The sequence below is a fragment of the Poecilia latipinna genome, unplaced genomic scaffold (genome assembly GCF_001443285.1).
Source record: "Poecilia latipinna isolate Pla-1442-1.1 unplaced genomic scaffold, P_latipinna-1.0 Scaffold3150, whole genome shotgun sequence".
Classification (NCBI taxonomy): Eukaryota; Metazoa; Chordata; class Actinopteri; order Cyprinodontiformes; family Poeciliidae; genus Poecilia; species Poecilia latipinna.
In genome coordinates, this window is record NW_015115766.1 from 1 (window position 1) to 12,669 (window position 12,669).

The following is a 12,669-nucleotide window of genomic DNA, read 5'->3' on the forward strand; positions in this document are numbered from 1 at the left end:
CTTACAAGACTACGTCATGTTGATTTATGTATCGAAGCATCTAAACCCATTTAGATGTCTATGAATCTTCCCCAGGCTTTTCTCCCATTTGCACCTCATTCAAATGATCCAAAGATAGTGATGTGGGCCACCTAAGCTTACTCCTTTTGATGTAGAGAAACAGAAACCCTATTGTCTTTAAAGGTGAGCTTAGTCATCTAAAGAGAAAAAAGCTTTATTAAGCCATTTGACTAGGATCTCATTTTTGATCCTAGTCAAATGGCATGAACCATAACTCACTGGGAATGAGAATATTTATTTTAAACTGTTTGTGAAACAAGTAGAGTCCTCTGATTGTTCAGGGGACTGGTGAAAAACATGAACCAGAAGCAGTTGGACATAATTCTCTGATGCAAATGCTAACTTGTTGAATTTAGAGTTTTGATCTCAGCAGCAACTTACATACCCAAATATTTATATAGCGCTATACACAGAGGGGATAAAAATATTTTAAGTCTATATGTTTTCAAAAATGATGAGATAAATTCAGTTTTCTCACAGAAAGGATACCTACGGAAGGAATGATCATGTGAAAAGTTAATTTCCACTTCAAGGATGCAGTGAAATATCATACCAGTGACAGCTGTCAGTTGTACTCCACTGTTTCTGACGTTCTCAAATACAGAGAAGAGAGTGAATGTGTATCTGGTTCCAGCAGTGAGAAAAGAGACTGTGTAGTTCACTGGTCCATCTCCATCTGGTGCAGTGATGTTTGTCTCTGTGCCGTTAAACTGCAGAATAAAGCTGCTGCTGCTGCTGTTGTTGATCTTGTTCCACTGCAGAGTGATGCTGCTCTCATCTTGGGTCAATAGGCTGAATGGTTGAGGTTCTAACACAGATAGTTACAATATGTATTGGCATATATAATTCCTAATTACTTATAGGTAATTGAAATGTACAATACTACCTGTACAATATGCCAGAGTGCAGGAAGATGGCTGTTGAAGTTTGTAGATGTAGTATCCAGAACAAAGTTTGACCTGGATGGTGCTGGAGGCAAAATGGCAGCAGGAACCCGACCAAGAGTTACACACACTGCGAGTTACGATTTCATTAAGCTGAACTGGATGAGCCCCGTTTATCCATAAAGAAATATTAGTTCCACATCTTCTTTCTGCTACACATTTCTCTGGAATCTGAGCGCTGGTCTGACCCAAATAAAAGCGATACCATCCACTCCAGACAATGTTTTGGTCACAGTGTATGATTGTTTGGTCTGTATTCTCTGTTGAACGCCAGGCATCGTTCACCACAGTGTAAGTGGCACAGGGGTCAATGCATTGAACAACTCCATTGGTGGTGATGCACTCTGTGCCAGAAGCACAACAATCACAGCCGGAACAAGAAGCTTCAAATATAACAAGTGGGGCAAAGCAGAAGATAAACACTATTAGGCAGAAAATACTTTTTTTATTTTGACATATTGTCAGATTTTGATATCTTCCTATTCTTATTACTAACTGTAAAGACACATCCTGAGATGTACATGTTACAATTCAATTGCTGCCTATTTTTCTACAGAGACTTAACAAGTCCTACTATGGACAAAGATCAGAAAGCTCTCACTCCATATCAGCTTGAAATTGTTGCTCCTGTTAGGTTTAAGAAACTACACTGCAAAAAAAAACCTCATTTTAAGAAATATAATGAGCAAACTTTTTTTTTTTTTTACTTTGCTGTCATTCAAAGGAGACTTGTGTTTAAGTAGTTGCTACAAAGCAGGTTTTAGAGTAAATTAAATGAGAAAATTATTCCCAAAACCTTTTCTCAACTCTGGTCTGGGATCTCTTGAAATGTCTCATAATTTCTGTCTGATATGCTGATATGCCTCCTTCTATGATCAATCAAGAGACTGCCGACACATTCTGGTGTGAAAAAGTCTCTCATAATAAAATGTAAAGTCTTACCAGAAACCACAGAGTCTAATGAAGTTATTTGGAGAAAAACTGCCATCAAAACAGAAACAAAATATGAACACAGCCAATCAACACAATGCGCTCTATTAAAAAAAAAAAAAAAAAATTAAACAAAAGTAGGTATGCAGTTGAAACTAGATATTTACATATAGTCTATTAAAAACTGTTTGTTACATGTCAGGGTAATGAGGGAGATAATTTTTTTATGACTAGTCAAGTTAACTAAGATTAGTATTCCTTGAAACTGTTAGAAAAACTCAGAGGAGGACGTCATTGATCAGAGTTAAATGGAGGTGAACCAGTAGATGTAATTTAAACTCACCACTTAAATTTATCTGTGTGGTTTCAAGAGTAATCCTAGTAAATGGTATGGAAATACATGCAGACATCCAAACTTGATGACAATTTCAGAAAAAAAACTTAAGGAATTATAAAATGAATGCAAGAATGTCAAGAAAAAAGATTGAGAAGGCAGAATAAGAAAACAACAAACACAAACCTGTGAGCCCAAACAGGATCAGTCTGTAATCCATCAGTGAAAGCTTGAGATAAAGTATCCAGATAATTTCTAAATCCAAACTCTAAATGCACTTCATTACATAAGCAAGCAGATGATAAGCTTCAAAGACGCTAGACACTCCTAAAAGCTTGTGGTTCTCCGCATTTTAAATGGATCATAGATGGGTGTGGCATTCATGGGAGAGATGCATCTGCCTCCAGGATATATGAAAATATAAGAATGAGGAAATGATGAAATCAGAGCATCATGAAAATTACTACCGTTTAACATTTCTAGAGTCCATCGAAGGTGAAGCTGCAATATTAGGTCAGTTTCATTTCCAACATTACAGTTTGAGACTGAAAGTCAAGTGTCTGACCAGGAGGCCAGCAGTTTCGGAGAACCACTGATCATCTCTTTTTACTCTAAACATGTCAGACTACCAGTAAAAGTCGAGTACTTTCTAGAAATACTCAGTTTTCAAGGTGTATAAGCAGATTATCTTTTTACCTTCAATCAGTTGTAGTAAAGCTTTATTTATATGTTAAACCATACCCTAAAATTATTCTTTACAACCTTGATTTATATTGACAAATACACGTATTATGTTTTATTCCTTTCATTTCCCCGTCTGTTTGTTTTTCACATTAAATGCAGTTGTGCTGTTCTCATTCTTGCAAAAATAAATAAAATCTGTTTGAGTTAAAACGCCCACCTGAGTGACAGTTAGAGGAAACTAATTTTTCCTTTTCATTTAATTTTTCCTTTATCAGTATTCTATACTACAGTTAGATCATCTAAAGCTATTAAAGATGGGGCATGTAACTTTTCTAAAACAATGTTTTATATATATTTGGTAAAACTATCACTGTGTCCTCACAGTGTAATATGAGAGATAATCTTCAGCATGCCATCAAGTTTAACAAAGGCCTGGTAACGAGAAATTAATTTGTTTCAGTTGTTTGAGAAAGTATTTAAGACCTTGCTCAAACAAGGTTTTAAATACAGGAGAGTAACTCTTAAGGACTATTATAACAGGAGAAGCCTGTTATAATGCATGAAGTTACTAGTTAATACATTAACTATATAAATATAGTTAATATTAAATATATTAACTTTTATTAAGTTAATAAAAGGACTTTGTGTGAGTATTGTTTTGTTTTAGTGGTTGCTTTTTATAGAACAGGAGAGACAGTCAGGCTCCCAATAATCAAATTAATTCAAAGGAGTCAGGCTGGACACTGAATGCGGTTTTATTGCAGCTTGTGGTTTCCTCTCTTATCTGAGATGCTGCAGCTGAAAGTTTTCATGATGTAAATTCAAACCTACACCACATGAAGCCTAACACTGTCAGTACGGTACTCTGTTTTGCACCAGACAAACACAGAACTTTATATTTTGTTGTGCACTTTCCATCACCTCCCGAATATAGATAACACAAAATATAAACAACTCACCAGTAACAGCTGTAAGTTGTTCTCCACTGCTTCTGACATTATCAACTACAGAGAAGAGACTGAAAGTGAATTTGGTGCCAGGATTCTGGGATGAGGCTGAGTAAGTTACTGATCCATCTCCACCAGGAGCATCAATGAATGTCTTCATTTAAACTGGAGAGAATAAACTCAGAGTTGTTGTTGACTTTATTCCTCTGCACATAGATTCTGGTCTCATCTTGTGGCACTAAGACACAGAATTACTAAACTGTAATGTAGTTTTACGCTTTCCAAATTGTTTTGTTTCTTTATGCTGTTTTTATTCTTCGTGACAAATAAGCACTGAATCTATATTCACCAACATCATCATGGCATTTTCCTGCAAACAGTGATGACAAGAGCTCACACAGGACTCAAATAGTTTAATTACTGAACTACAACATGAACTGAGGTTGTGGTTGAAGGTGACATGGTTGCTCTGAAAGGCAGCAGTGATTTATAATGAGTAACAAGGTTCTCTGCCAAGATGGCATCATGTTTTGTCTTGCATATCTGGATATTTAGTTAGTGTGAAAAGCAGATATTTGTTCTGGCTCTGCAGTCCAAATTAAAGTTTTTGGTTGTCTAATACCCCATAATGCTCTTGCTATCCCAATCCTGCCACTGATTAGTTCATCAGCATTTCGTGACATTTTCTGTCACTGGAAGAGCACATTGAGCACAAGAGACCAGTTGAGATTCAGACACAACCAGAAAAACCCACCAAAATGCCTTGTTCAACTGGATCAGCCCCAGCCAGGCCTAAACATTTTATTGTAAGTGTATTTATTTCAGTCCTGATCCTGAATAAATCTTTATCCTGAGAAAGTCCTGTGTAGGTAGAAACAGTTCCAGATCTAAAATGGAAGAAGACCCAGAGGAGATGAATGAAGGTCTTTGTGTTTCTAAAAAGCCCTTTCAGTCAGAAGCAGTCAGACAGGAAAGACCAGACAGAGGTACTATATTTTTCCTCATAAAACTCAGCTGTACTCTTTTTGCTACAACTGGCATTTATCTGATATGCAAAATCAAAATGTCCAATGCAGAAATTTAAGTAGAGACAGTACGTTGATGCTTGCAGTTATTTAAGGTAAACTTAACATTCTCAGCTTGGTCACAGCCACAGAAGATTAATCTTTTGTTAAAGTAGGTGTGGCAATGATAAACTGAAACATCTCAAAAGTAGACACTGTAAACTCAACTTCACTGCTGCTGATGCTGTCGGTTACAGAGAAGAGACTGTGTAGTTCACTGGTCCATCTCCATCTGGTGCTCTGATGTTTGTGTCTGTGCCGTTAAACTGGAGAACAAAGCTGGTGTTGATTTTATTCCACTGCAGAGAGATGCTGCTCTCATCTTGTGTTGCTGGTTTGAAACTTCTTTCAACTGAGGTTTGGAACTGAGGAAAAAAGACAACTAAGCTTGAGGAATAAATCTCATTCTTTTAATTACTTTGGGAAATAACTGATTGTTCAGTCTCACATTTATTTAATTTTTAGTGACGTCTGTCAGAGACAGAGATGTCTGTAAAACATTCTCAGTTAAAACTTCATTTGCAGCTCAAACTTGATCTGGATACATCATTTGGTTTGTAACAGATGAACAGAGTTTGCATCGTGCTATTTTCTAGATTCACAAAAGTATGACTCTAAACACTTTATCGCCGTGGCCTGGCTGACCATCCACTCAGTTTCAAAATAAAGAGGTGCTGCCAGCAGACCAGAGTTTTTCCTGATGCAGACCGATCCATAGAAATGATTCACTGCATCAATTTGAGAAGAGCTCATTCTCTCTCTGACTGCAAACACTGTGATGTTGATGCTAAAGATGTTAATATGCAAGTTCTATGGATATTTTGGCTATAACTTTTAATGGTATTAATTATAACAATTTTCTATTACATATATATGTATTTTTACATTTTCAGTTTCAATTCACAATTATTCTTATCACAAACATCCTAAATGTTTTCATTGTTAATTCAACCATCCACCATCATCATTCCTGTGTTACTCCAGTGTTTTTCTGACTGCATGTTAGTTTCGTTTCCTGCACAGGGAAACTCCCTGCATGGGGAAACTCCCTATGCAGAGCAGAAAATTAGAATATCGGACATGTAACCATAATCTGAAAGGAGATCATAAGGTTTAGCTGGTGAAGATCCCTCTAGTGTTCAAGTGCGGTATTGAAGTTTTGTAAGTGCACTTTATAAAAAAACAAAAAAATTTTTTCAAACATATTAACCACCATACATGTTTAAAAGATATTAAAACGGACTATATAAAATTACAGGAAATAAAGTTTTTTCATAGTGAGTGAATGTTTGGAGTGAAGATTCAGACAACATTGACATTTCACATTCTGATGTTCAAATATCAAACATTTGACTTTCACTTGCGAGCTGGGTAATTTTATTTAAACAGCACATTTTCAGCAACAAGGCAATTCAAAGTGCTTTACATGAGTTAGAAAGAAATACAAACAAAATAACAAACCAACAAAAAGGCTACATATTTTTATGGCAGCAGATCCAATATCTGTGTCATTCCCTAAGCACTGGAAGTAAAGGACGAGTGCAAACCGTGAATTTAACTAAAAATTCTTTATCTATATAAAAATGCAAATATAAAAATGATGATAAATCAGTTTTATAATTCCTTTTTCCTTCTTTCCAAAAACTTTCTTTCTACACGGTCAAAAACTGTTTTGAGCCGTATCTAAGCAATCTGTCAATGGTTTTTCTAATACAATATACGGCCCGACAGGAAGTAAGCCTTTCAAAATAAAACTAAATTTCACAATAAAATTGGCCTGAACAAATATCAATCTTAACTAAAAATGATCAAATAAACAAACCATCATTCAAATAACTTAAATATTTCCTATTTATGGCTCTAACATATTTGTTCCCCATGTTTAAGAATAAGTGGCCTGCAATTTATAAATTAGTAGAGGGGTTTCTCTGGATTGTTGTTCCGATAATGTGGATCTTAGGTAGTAAGGGACAGTAGAAATGAGCCCTAATCCAACCTGGCCCAGATTACATTTTAAAAAGTTTGAGAAAGTATTTTTTTTCCTATTTTCATGTAAATTCATCCAGTTGATTCAGATATTCAAGTTAATTCTTTCCCCATTACCATGAAGACTTACTGTATTTATATGGTTATAAATCTGTATTTAAAAGTTTAGTGACTAGAGAAGCAACATGGAGTCACATTGACCTGAGATTTACTTTTTTATGCTTTTGCTTTGTCTTGCTTGCCAGCCTAGTTTTGTGTATACTATCACACACCTAGGTTTTTTTTTCAAGCTTCTGCATCCAAATTTCAATATTTCTTCCAAAAGATTTTTTTTCAATACAAGTAAACAATTTATAGATCCCCAAAACTTTATTTAGAGGCAAAAAATAGAAGAATGCACACATATGATTCATGCAAATACAAGAAAACCTTAGCTCAGGTCTTAATCAACAAAAAGAGATTAAAATATTACGCAAAAGAAAGTCAATTCTGGAAAACATTACAATTGAAATTAGTAACAAACCACGTTATTTCAGGGAAAGGAAACAACGTTACAGATGAATTATCCAGAAGGTTTGGAAGAAATGATTTTCAGAGTAAACTGTGGTGGCAGATTATATTTTCTGAAGAGCTGGATTGAAAAAGACACATATGAGTCAAAGGTTAAAAATAGACACAAATAGACATAAAATAAAATCTAAATAGATATTAGCTCACCTCTATCAAAGCATCTTCCATCTCTGATTCTGACATTTCTCCAAGAAGCTCCAACTTCAAATTCAATCCCAAAACATAATCTGTTAACAAAAATTAGACATTTATAATTCATGGAAATAAGATAAATCTATTAAGTTGCAGATTATTAAAGAATAATGCAATAACTGTTTTCAAATAAAATATAAATATTTGAAATGTCTACATTTTCATATAATACAAAAGTAATTATCCAAATAGAAAAAAAAAAAAAAGAAAAATAATGTTATTTACTCACTTGGACCTGTTTGTTGGTCAATGAAGTTTTGTTGACATGAAAAAAAAAACATATTGGGTTCATTTAATTTTCTATCAGTCATTTTTTGTAATTTCAAAATTAACTTATCCACAATACACCTAAAATCAAACAACAACAACAACAACATTAAGACATAATACATATCTTCCTTTTGGATTATCTTTCATATATTCAGATAATTCACAAAGGATTCCAGTTAAATTCAAGCCATTAAACAACTGAAACTTTGAGTTTATGGGAAAAATAACGTAACTTGATGCACACCATGAAGTATGCAACAGATTTACGTATCTTACCAGTAGCTGAAAGTATGCTGACTCCACTGCTTCTGGCATTTTCAAACACAGAGAACAGGGTGAATGTGTAGTTTGTACGAGCGGTCAGAGATGTGACTGTGTGTTTCATTGGTCCGTCTCCATCTGGTGCTCTGATGTTTGTCTCTGTGCCGTTAAACTGCAGAACAAAGCTGGTGTTGATGCCGACTTTATTCCATCGCAGAGTGATGCTGGTCTCATCTTGTTCTGATGCTCTGAAGCCCTCTGCGTTTGCTGGAACTGAAACAAAAGAGGAAAAATTTATATAACTTCATGTCTTCAAAGTCTTTATTGTCCAAAAGATAAAATGTACAAACAATATTGTGATGGTTAAGATATACGTCTCATAACCTTAAGCCAAATAATTCTACTGGGAACAAATCCAAATCAAGCAGCAATATTTTAGCAATAAAATTCTAATATAAGAAGCCAAAGTAAAACAAAAGGTTCGAGTTAGTTAAAATATTTGTCACGATGTTGCGGTGTATGGTGGTGAGGAAGACGCTGGTGGACCCAGGTTGAAGATGAATGATGACTTTAATGACAAAAAAAACAGCTCAAACGGTCCAAAGCACAGGCAACACAGTGAAGCTAATGCTAGTCATTGGTAGCAACTGATCATAAACATGACTGAGACGAGAGATACGCTGACACAGGACAGGAAACGACGGTTCGACTGTGACGATTAAGTGACATAATACAACAACGTTAGACAAGGACCCAACAAAGACACAGAGACACGGGTGGTATTAAATACTCAGCGGTAATCACAGAACGAGACACACCTGGGAACAATCAGGGTCAGACAGGACAACACAGAGACTCCACAGAGACTCCACAGAACACAGCAAACTAAAGAAACACACAAGAAAAAAAAAAACAATCCCGGTAATATCAGTTGATTTTGAGATTTGCTGTCTGAGTGAAGATAGTTTGATAATTTTTTTAAGGTTAAATTGGCTTTAGTGGCCTTTATTTGAGAATGATCAGACTGGAAAGTGGGTAATGAGAAAAGAGGAAGACATCCAGCAAAGGTCAGCCATTTTTAATTTCTTCTATCTCAAAAAGTCACAGAAGAAGGTTCAAATGAATTATTTTTACCCTTGAACAAATTAATGTTCTGGCCCATATGTTACTTCCTCATTGCATGTGGCATTAGACAATATAGTCCCATAAAAAGTAAGACGCCCCACTAGTGTTTTCATACCTTAGCCCTTGTGTCCATAAGAAATAAAGCATTTATCCACATCAGCTTGGTACCATGATTTAATTCAAAGCTGCATATTTTAATGCACATCTCTTGGAACTTGGAGAGAAAATGTCATTCTGTGCATCTACAAATGTCCTACTTAATCTGAAAAAATAGGTTACTGTTGTTGTTTCGCCAGTCAAAAACATCATACCTTTCATCATTAATGGAAGACAATAAACATAGTCTGAGGTTTTGTTTCAGCACAGTTGTCAAACTTACACCATTAATACTTTCAGTTAATACTGACTGGATAAATCTTGTAGAAAAAATCCAAATATTTGATTTATCTCAGGGTAAAGTATGTTTTCCCATTAATTTGAGGTTTGGGTTTATTTTTAAGTGTGACGTTCTCAGGTTTGGATCATTGATGGTTCAACCCGAAAACTTGTTTGCCTTGGTTGTGAATAAATTAATGTACTTTATATTCTTACCAGTGACAGCAGTAAGTTGTACTCCACTGCTTCTGACGTTCTCAAACACAGAGTAGAGAGTGAATGTGTATCTGGTTCCAGCAGTGAGAAAAGAGACTGTGTGAGTTACTGGTCCATCTCCATCTGGTGAACTGATGAATGTCTGTATGCCGTTAAACTGGAGAACAAAGCTGGTGCTGTTGTTGATTTTGTTCCACTGCAGAGTGATGCTGCTCTCATCCTGATCTGACACTGTCAATCCTTCTGCATTTTCAGGTGCTGAGACAAAAGAGTTAAGACACGTCAATTCGTTTCTTCCGAACCTTTATACTGAAAAAAGTAGCATTTAAAAACAATATTAGGATGATGATACAACAAGCTCAATGTGCACCTTTAAATCTAAGATCTAGCACGTTTTAAAAAGGTTTATTCGGAAAATATAAACTACTCCTAGTAATCAAGCATTGTTTCATTTATTTTACCAGTAGCTGCTGCAATGCTGATTCCACTGCTGGTCAAATTTTCAAGCACAGAAATTAGAGTGAATGTGTATCTGGTTCCAGCAGTGAGAGATGACACTGTGTGAGTTACTGGTCCATCTCCATCTGGTGACCTGATGAATGTCTCTGATCCATTAAACTGGAGAACAAAGCTGGTGATGTCGTTGATTTTATTCCACTGCAGAGTGATGCTGCTCTCATCTTCTGACGATGGTCGGAAGTTTTGTGCATTTGAAGGAACTGAGGGAATGAAAACAGCAGGGAAAATAAGGCAAAAAATATTTGTGCCATTTCATAACTTCTAACCTAATGTCAAAAATGACTAAAATTAACTTATTAAAATTAGAACTTATTAAAATAAACAAATATGTCCTGCAGCAGAATTGTAAAGAATATTATTAGTCTGAAATTAAATACAATTTGCAAAGGTAAGTATGGTACATATAAATTGTATGAATAAAAACTCCTGATATGCTTGTCCACTCAAGAGAAGATGTTCTATAGCTCTGTATTTACTACGTGATTTTTGCTATTTACCAAACTGCCTGCAACTCTTTAAATACCAATTTATCAGTAGAGCTTTTTTTTATTTATCTCAACACAAGCAGGAGTAATGTACAAGAGATGAAAAGTTGAAAGTTAAAGTTTAACATATTACAATTATATCTTACCAGTGACCACAGCAATGCTGACTCCACTGCTTCTGACGTTCTCAAACACAGAGAAGAGAGTGAATGTGTATCTGGTTCCAGCAGTGAGAGATGATACTGTGTAGTTCACTGGTCCATCTCCATCTGGTGAACTGATGAATGTCTCGACGCCGTCATACTGGAGAACAAAGCTGGTGCTGTTGTTGATCTTATTCCACTGCAGGGTGATGCTGCTCTCATCTTGATCTAACTTTATAAATCCTTCTGTGTTTCGAGGAGCTGATTTTTAAAAAAAGGAGATGTTCAGATTTTGGCAGTTGGGTTTGCATGTCTTTGAGTAGCCAGGATCTTAGCTGTAGCTTACAAAAAAACATGTCCAGGTTAATTAAACAAACAAAGAGCAAGAGGAATATATGATAGATCATCTCTGTCATTTACATTTTAAACATCGTTGCATCTTTTCACTTTACAAAACTACATCATGTTGCTTCCAAACATCTATATAATCTGTCCAGATATCCACATCGTTCAGGTCAACTAAACAAAGTGACACAGGAGACAAACTAATCAGAATCTGAACCCATAAGCTGACAGCTTTTGGTGCAGAGAAGCACCAAAAGAAGTCCTTTACACTGTCCTGTATGTAAAGGTGAGCTTAGTCAAAACTGATTAATCTGTTTATACTGGGATCTAATTTTTGTAATCATAGTTCATATTTCACAGGGAATGGTTAAAACTTGGAAAGGCTGAATATTTATGATAAACTCCTTAAGTAGCTGAACACCTGAATTCTGTTTCCCGTTGTATTTTCTGGGAGTTAAGGGGTTTTAAGTACTAACTGAAAACAAGAAGTGCTCTGATTGTTCAGGTACTGATGAAAACAAAGGCATTTGCTCCTGAGTTTCTGTTAGAGCTGATGACTAACAGAGAAGTCGGTCGTAGTTTGGAGTCTATAAGTTTTGTCTCAGTACCTAGTACATACAGAAAAGGCACTAAAAGAGAGAAGAATTCAAACCATTTTTTATAGTGTAGTCTTTCAGAGATGATAAGCTAAATGCATTTTTCTTAAAATAATACCAAAGGAAATGAAAATATCTTACCTGTGACAGCTGGCAGTTGCTCTGCACTGAATCTCACATTTTCAAACACAGAGAAGAGAGTGAATGTGTATCTGGTTCCAACAATGAGAGATGAGACTGTGTAAATTACTGGTCCATCTCCATCTGGTGCAGTGATGTTTATCTCTCTGCCGTTAAACTGGAGAACAAAACTGATGCTGTTGTTGATCTTGTTCCACTGCAGAGTGATGCTGGACTCATTTTGTGTCAATACGCTGAAGGGTTGAGGTTCTAACACACACAGACCCAATATTACAATATAAAGCCTTAGTTTTACCAAACATAAAACGTATGTTTCACATTGTCTTTGTTTAAGGACATAACTATAATTTATAAAAATGAGTGAATAGCGGGTTATGTGTGCAAATACATATTGAAATTACCTAGTTGTAAAAGGAAAACGGTAACACTTTATTTGAAGGGGGGTTAATAAGACTGTCATGACACTTTCATAAACATGACAT

The 12,669-nt window shown here is 35.5% G+C and overlaps 2 protein-coding genes across 4 annotated transcripts in view; both read right to left on the reverse strand.

The window, feature by feature from the left end:
* Nucleotides 1-613: 613 nt before the first annotated feature.
* LOC106940262 (uromodulin-like) lies at nucleotides 614-2,488 on the reverse strand (the record flags this gene model as incomplete). Its single annotated transcript, XM_015022951.1, has 3 exons — nucleotides 2,455-2,488; nucleotides 947-1,387; nucleotides 614-868 (listed from the first exon to the last, which is right to left on the reverse strand). Coding segments are annotated over exons 1-3 (730 nt in total), but the record flags the coding sequence as incomplete, so codon positions are not given.
* A 4,808-nt stretch (nucleotides 2,489-7,296) lies between these two features.
* The window catches only part of LOC106940263 (uncharacterized), a 26,773-nt gene continuing 21,400 nt past the window's right edge, over nucleotides 7,297-12,669 (reverse strand). For all 3 annotated transcript variants that reach the window (XM_015022954.1, XM_015022953.1, XM_015022952.1), the window contains 7 exons: nucleotides 11,109-11,366; nucleotides 10,420-10,677; nucleotides 9,959-10,216; nucleotides 8,258-8,515; nucleotides 7,941-7,946; nucleotides 7,667-7,746; nucleotides 7,297-7,580 (listed from right to left, as the gene is read on the reverse strand). In XM_015022954.1, coding sequence (XP_014878440.1) covers nucleotides 7,512-7,580; nucleotides 7,667-7,746; nucleotides 7,941-7,946; nucleotides 8,258-8,515; nucleotides 9,959-10,216; nucleotides 10,420-10,677; nucleotides 11,109-11,366 — 1,187 coding nt within the window. In that variant the 3' untranslated portion in view covers nucleotides 7,297-7,511. The remainder of the gene's footprint in view (nucleotides 7,581-7,666; nucleotides 7,747-7,940; nucleotides 7,947-8,257; nucleotides 8,516-9,958; nucleotides 10,217-10,419; nucleotides 10,678-11,108; nucleotides 11,367-12,669) is intronic.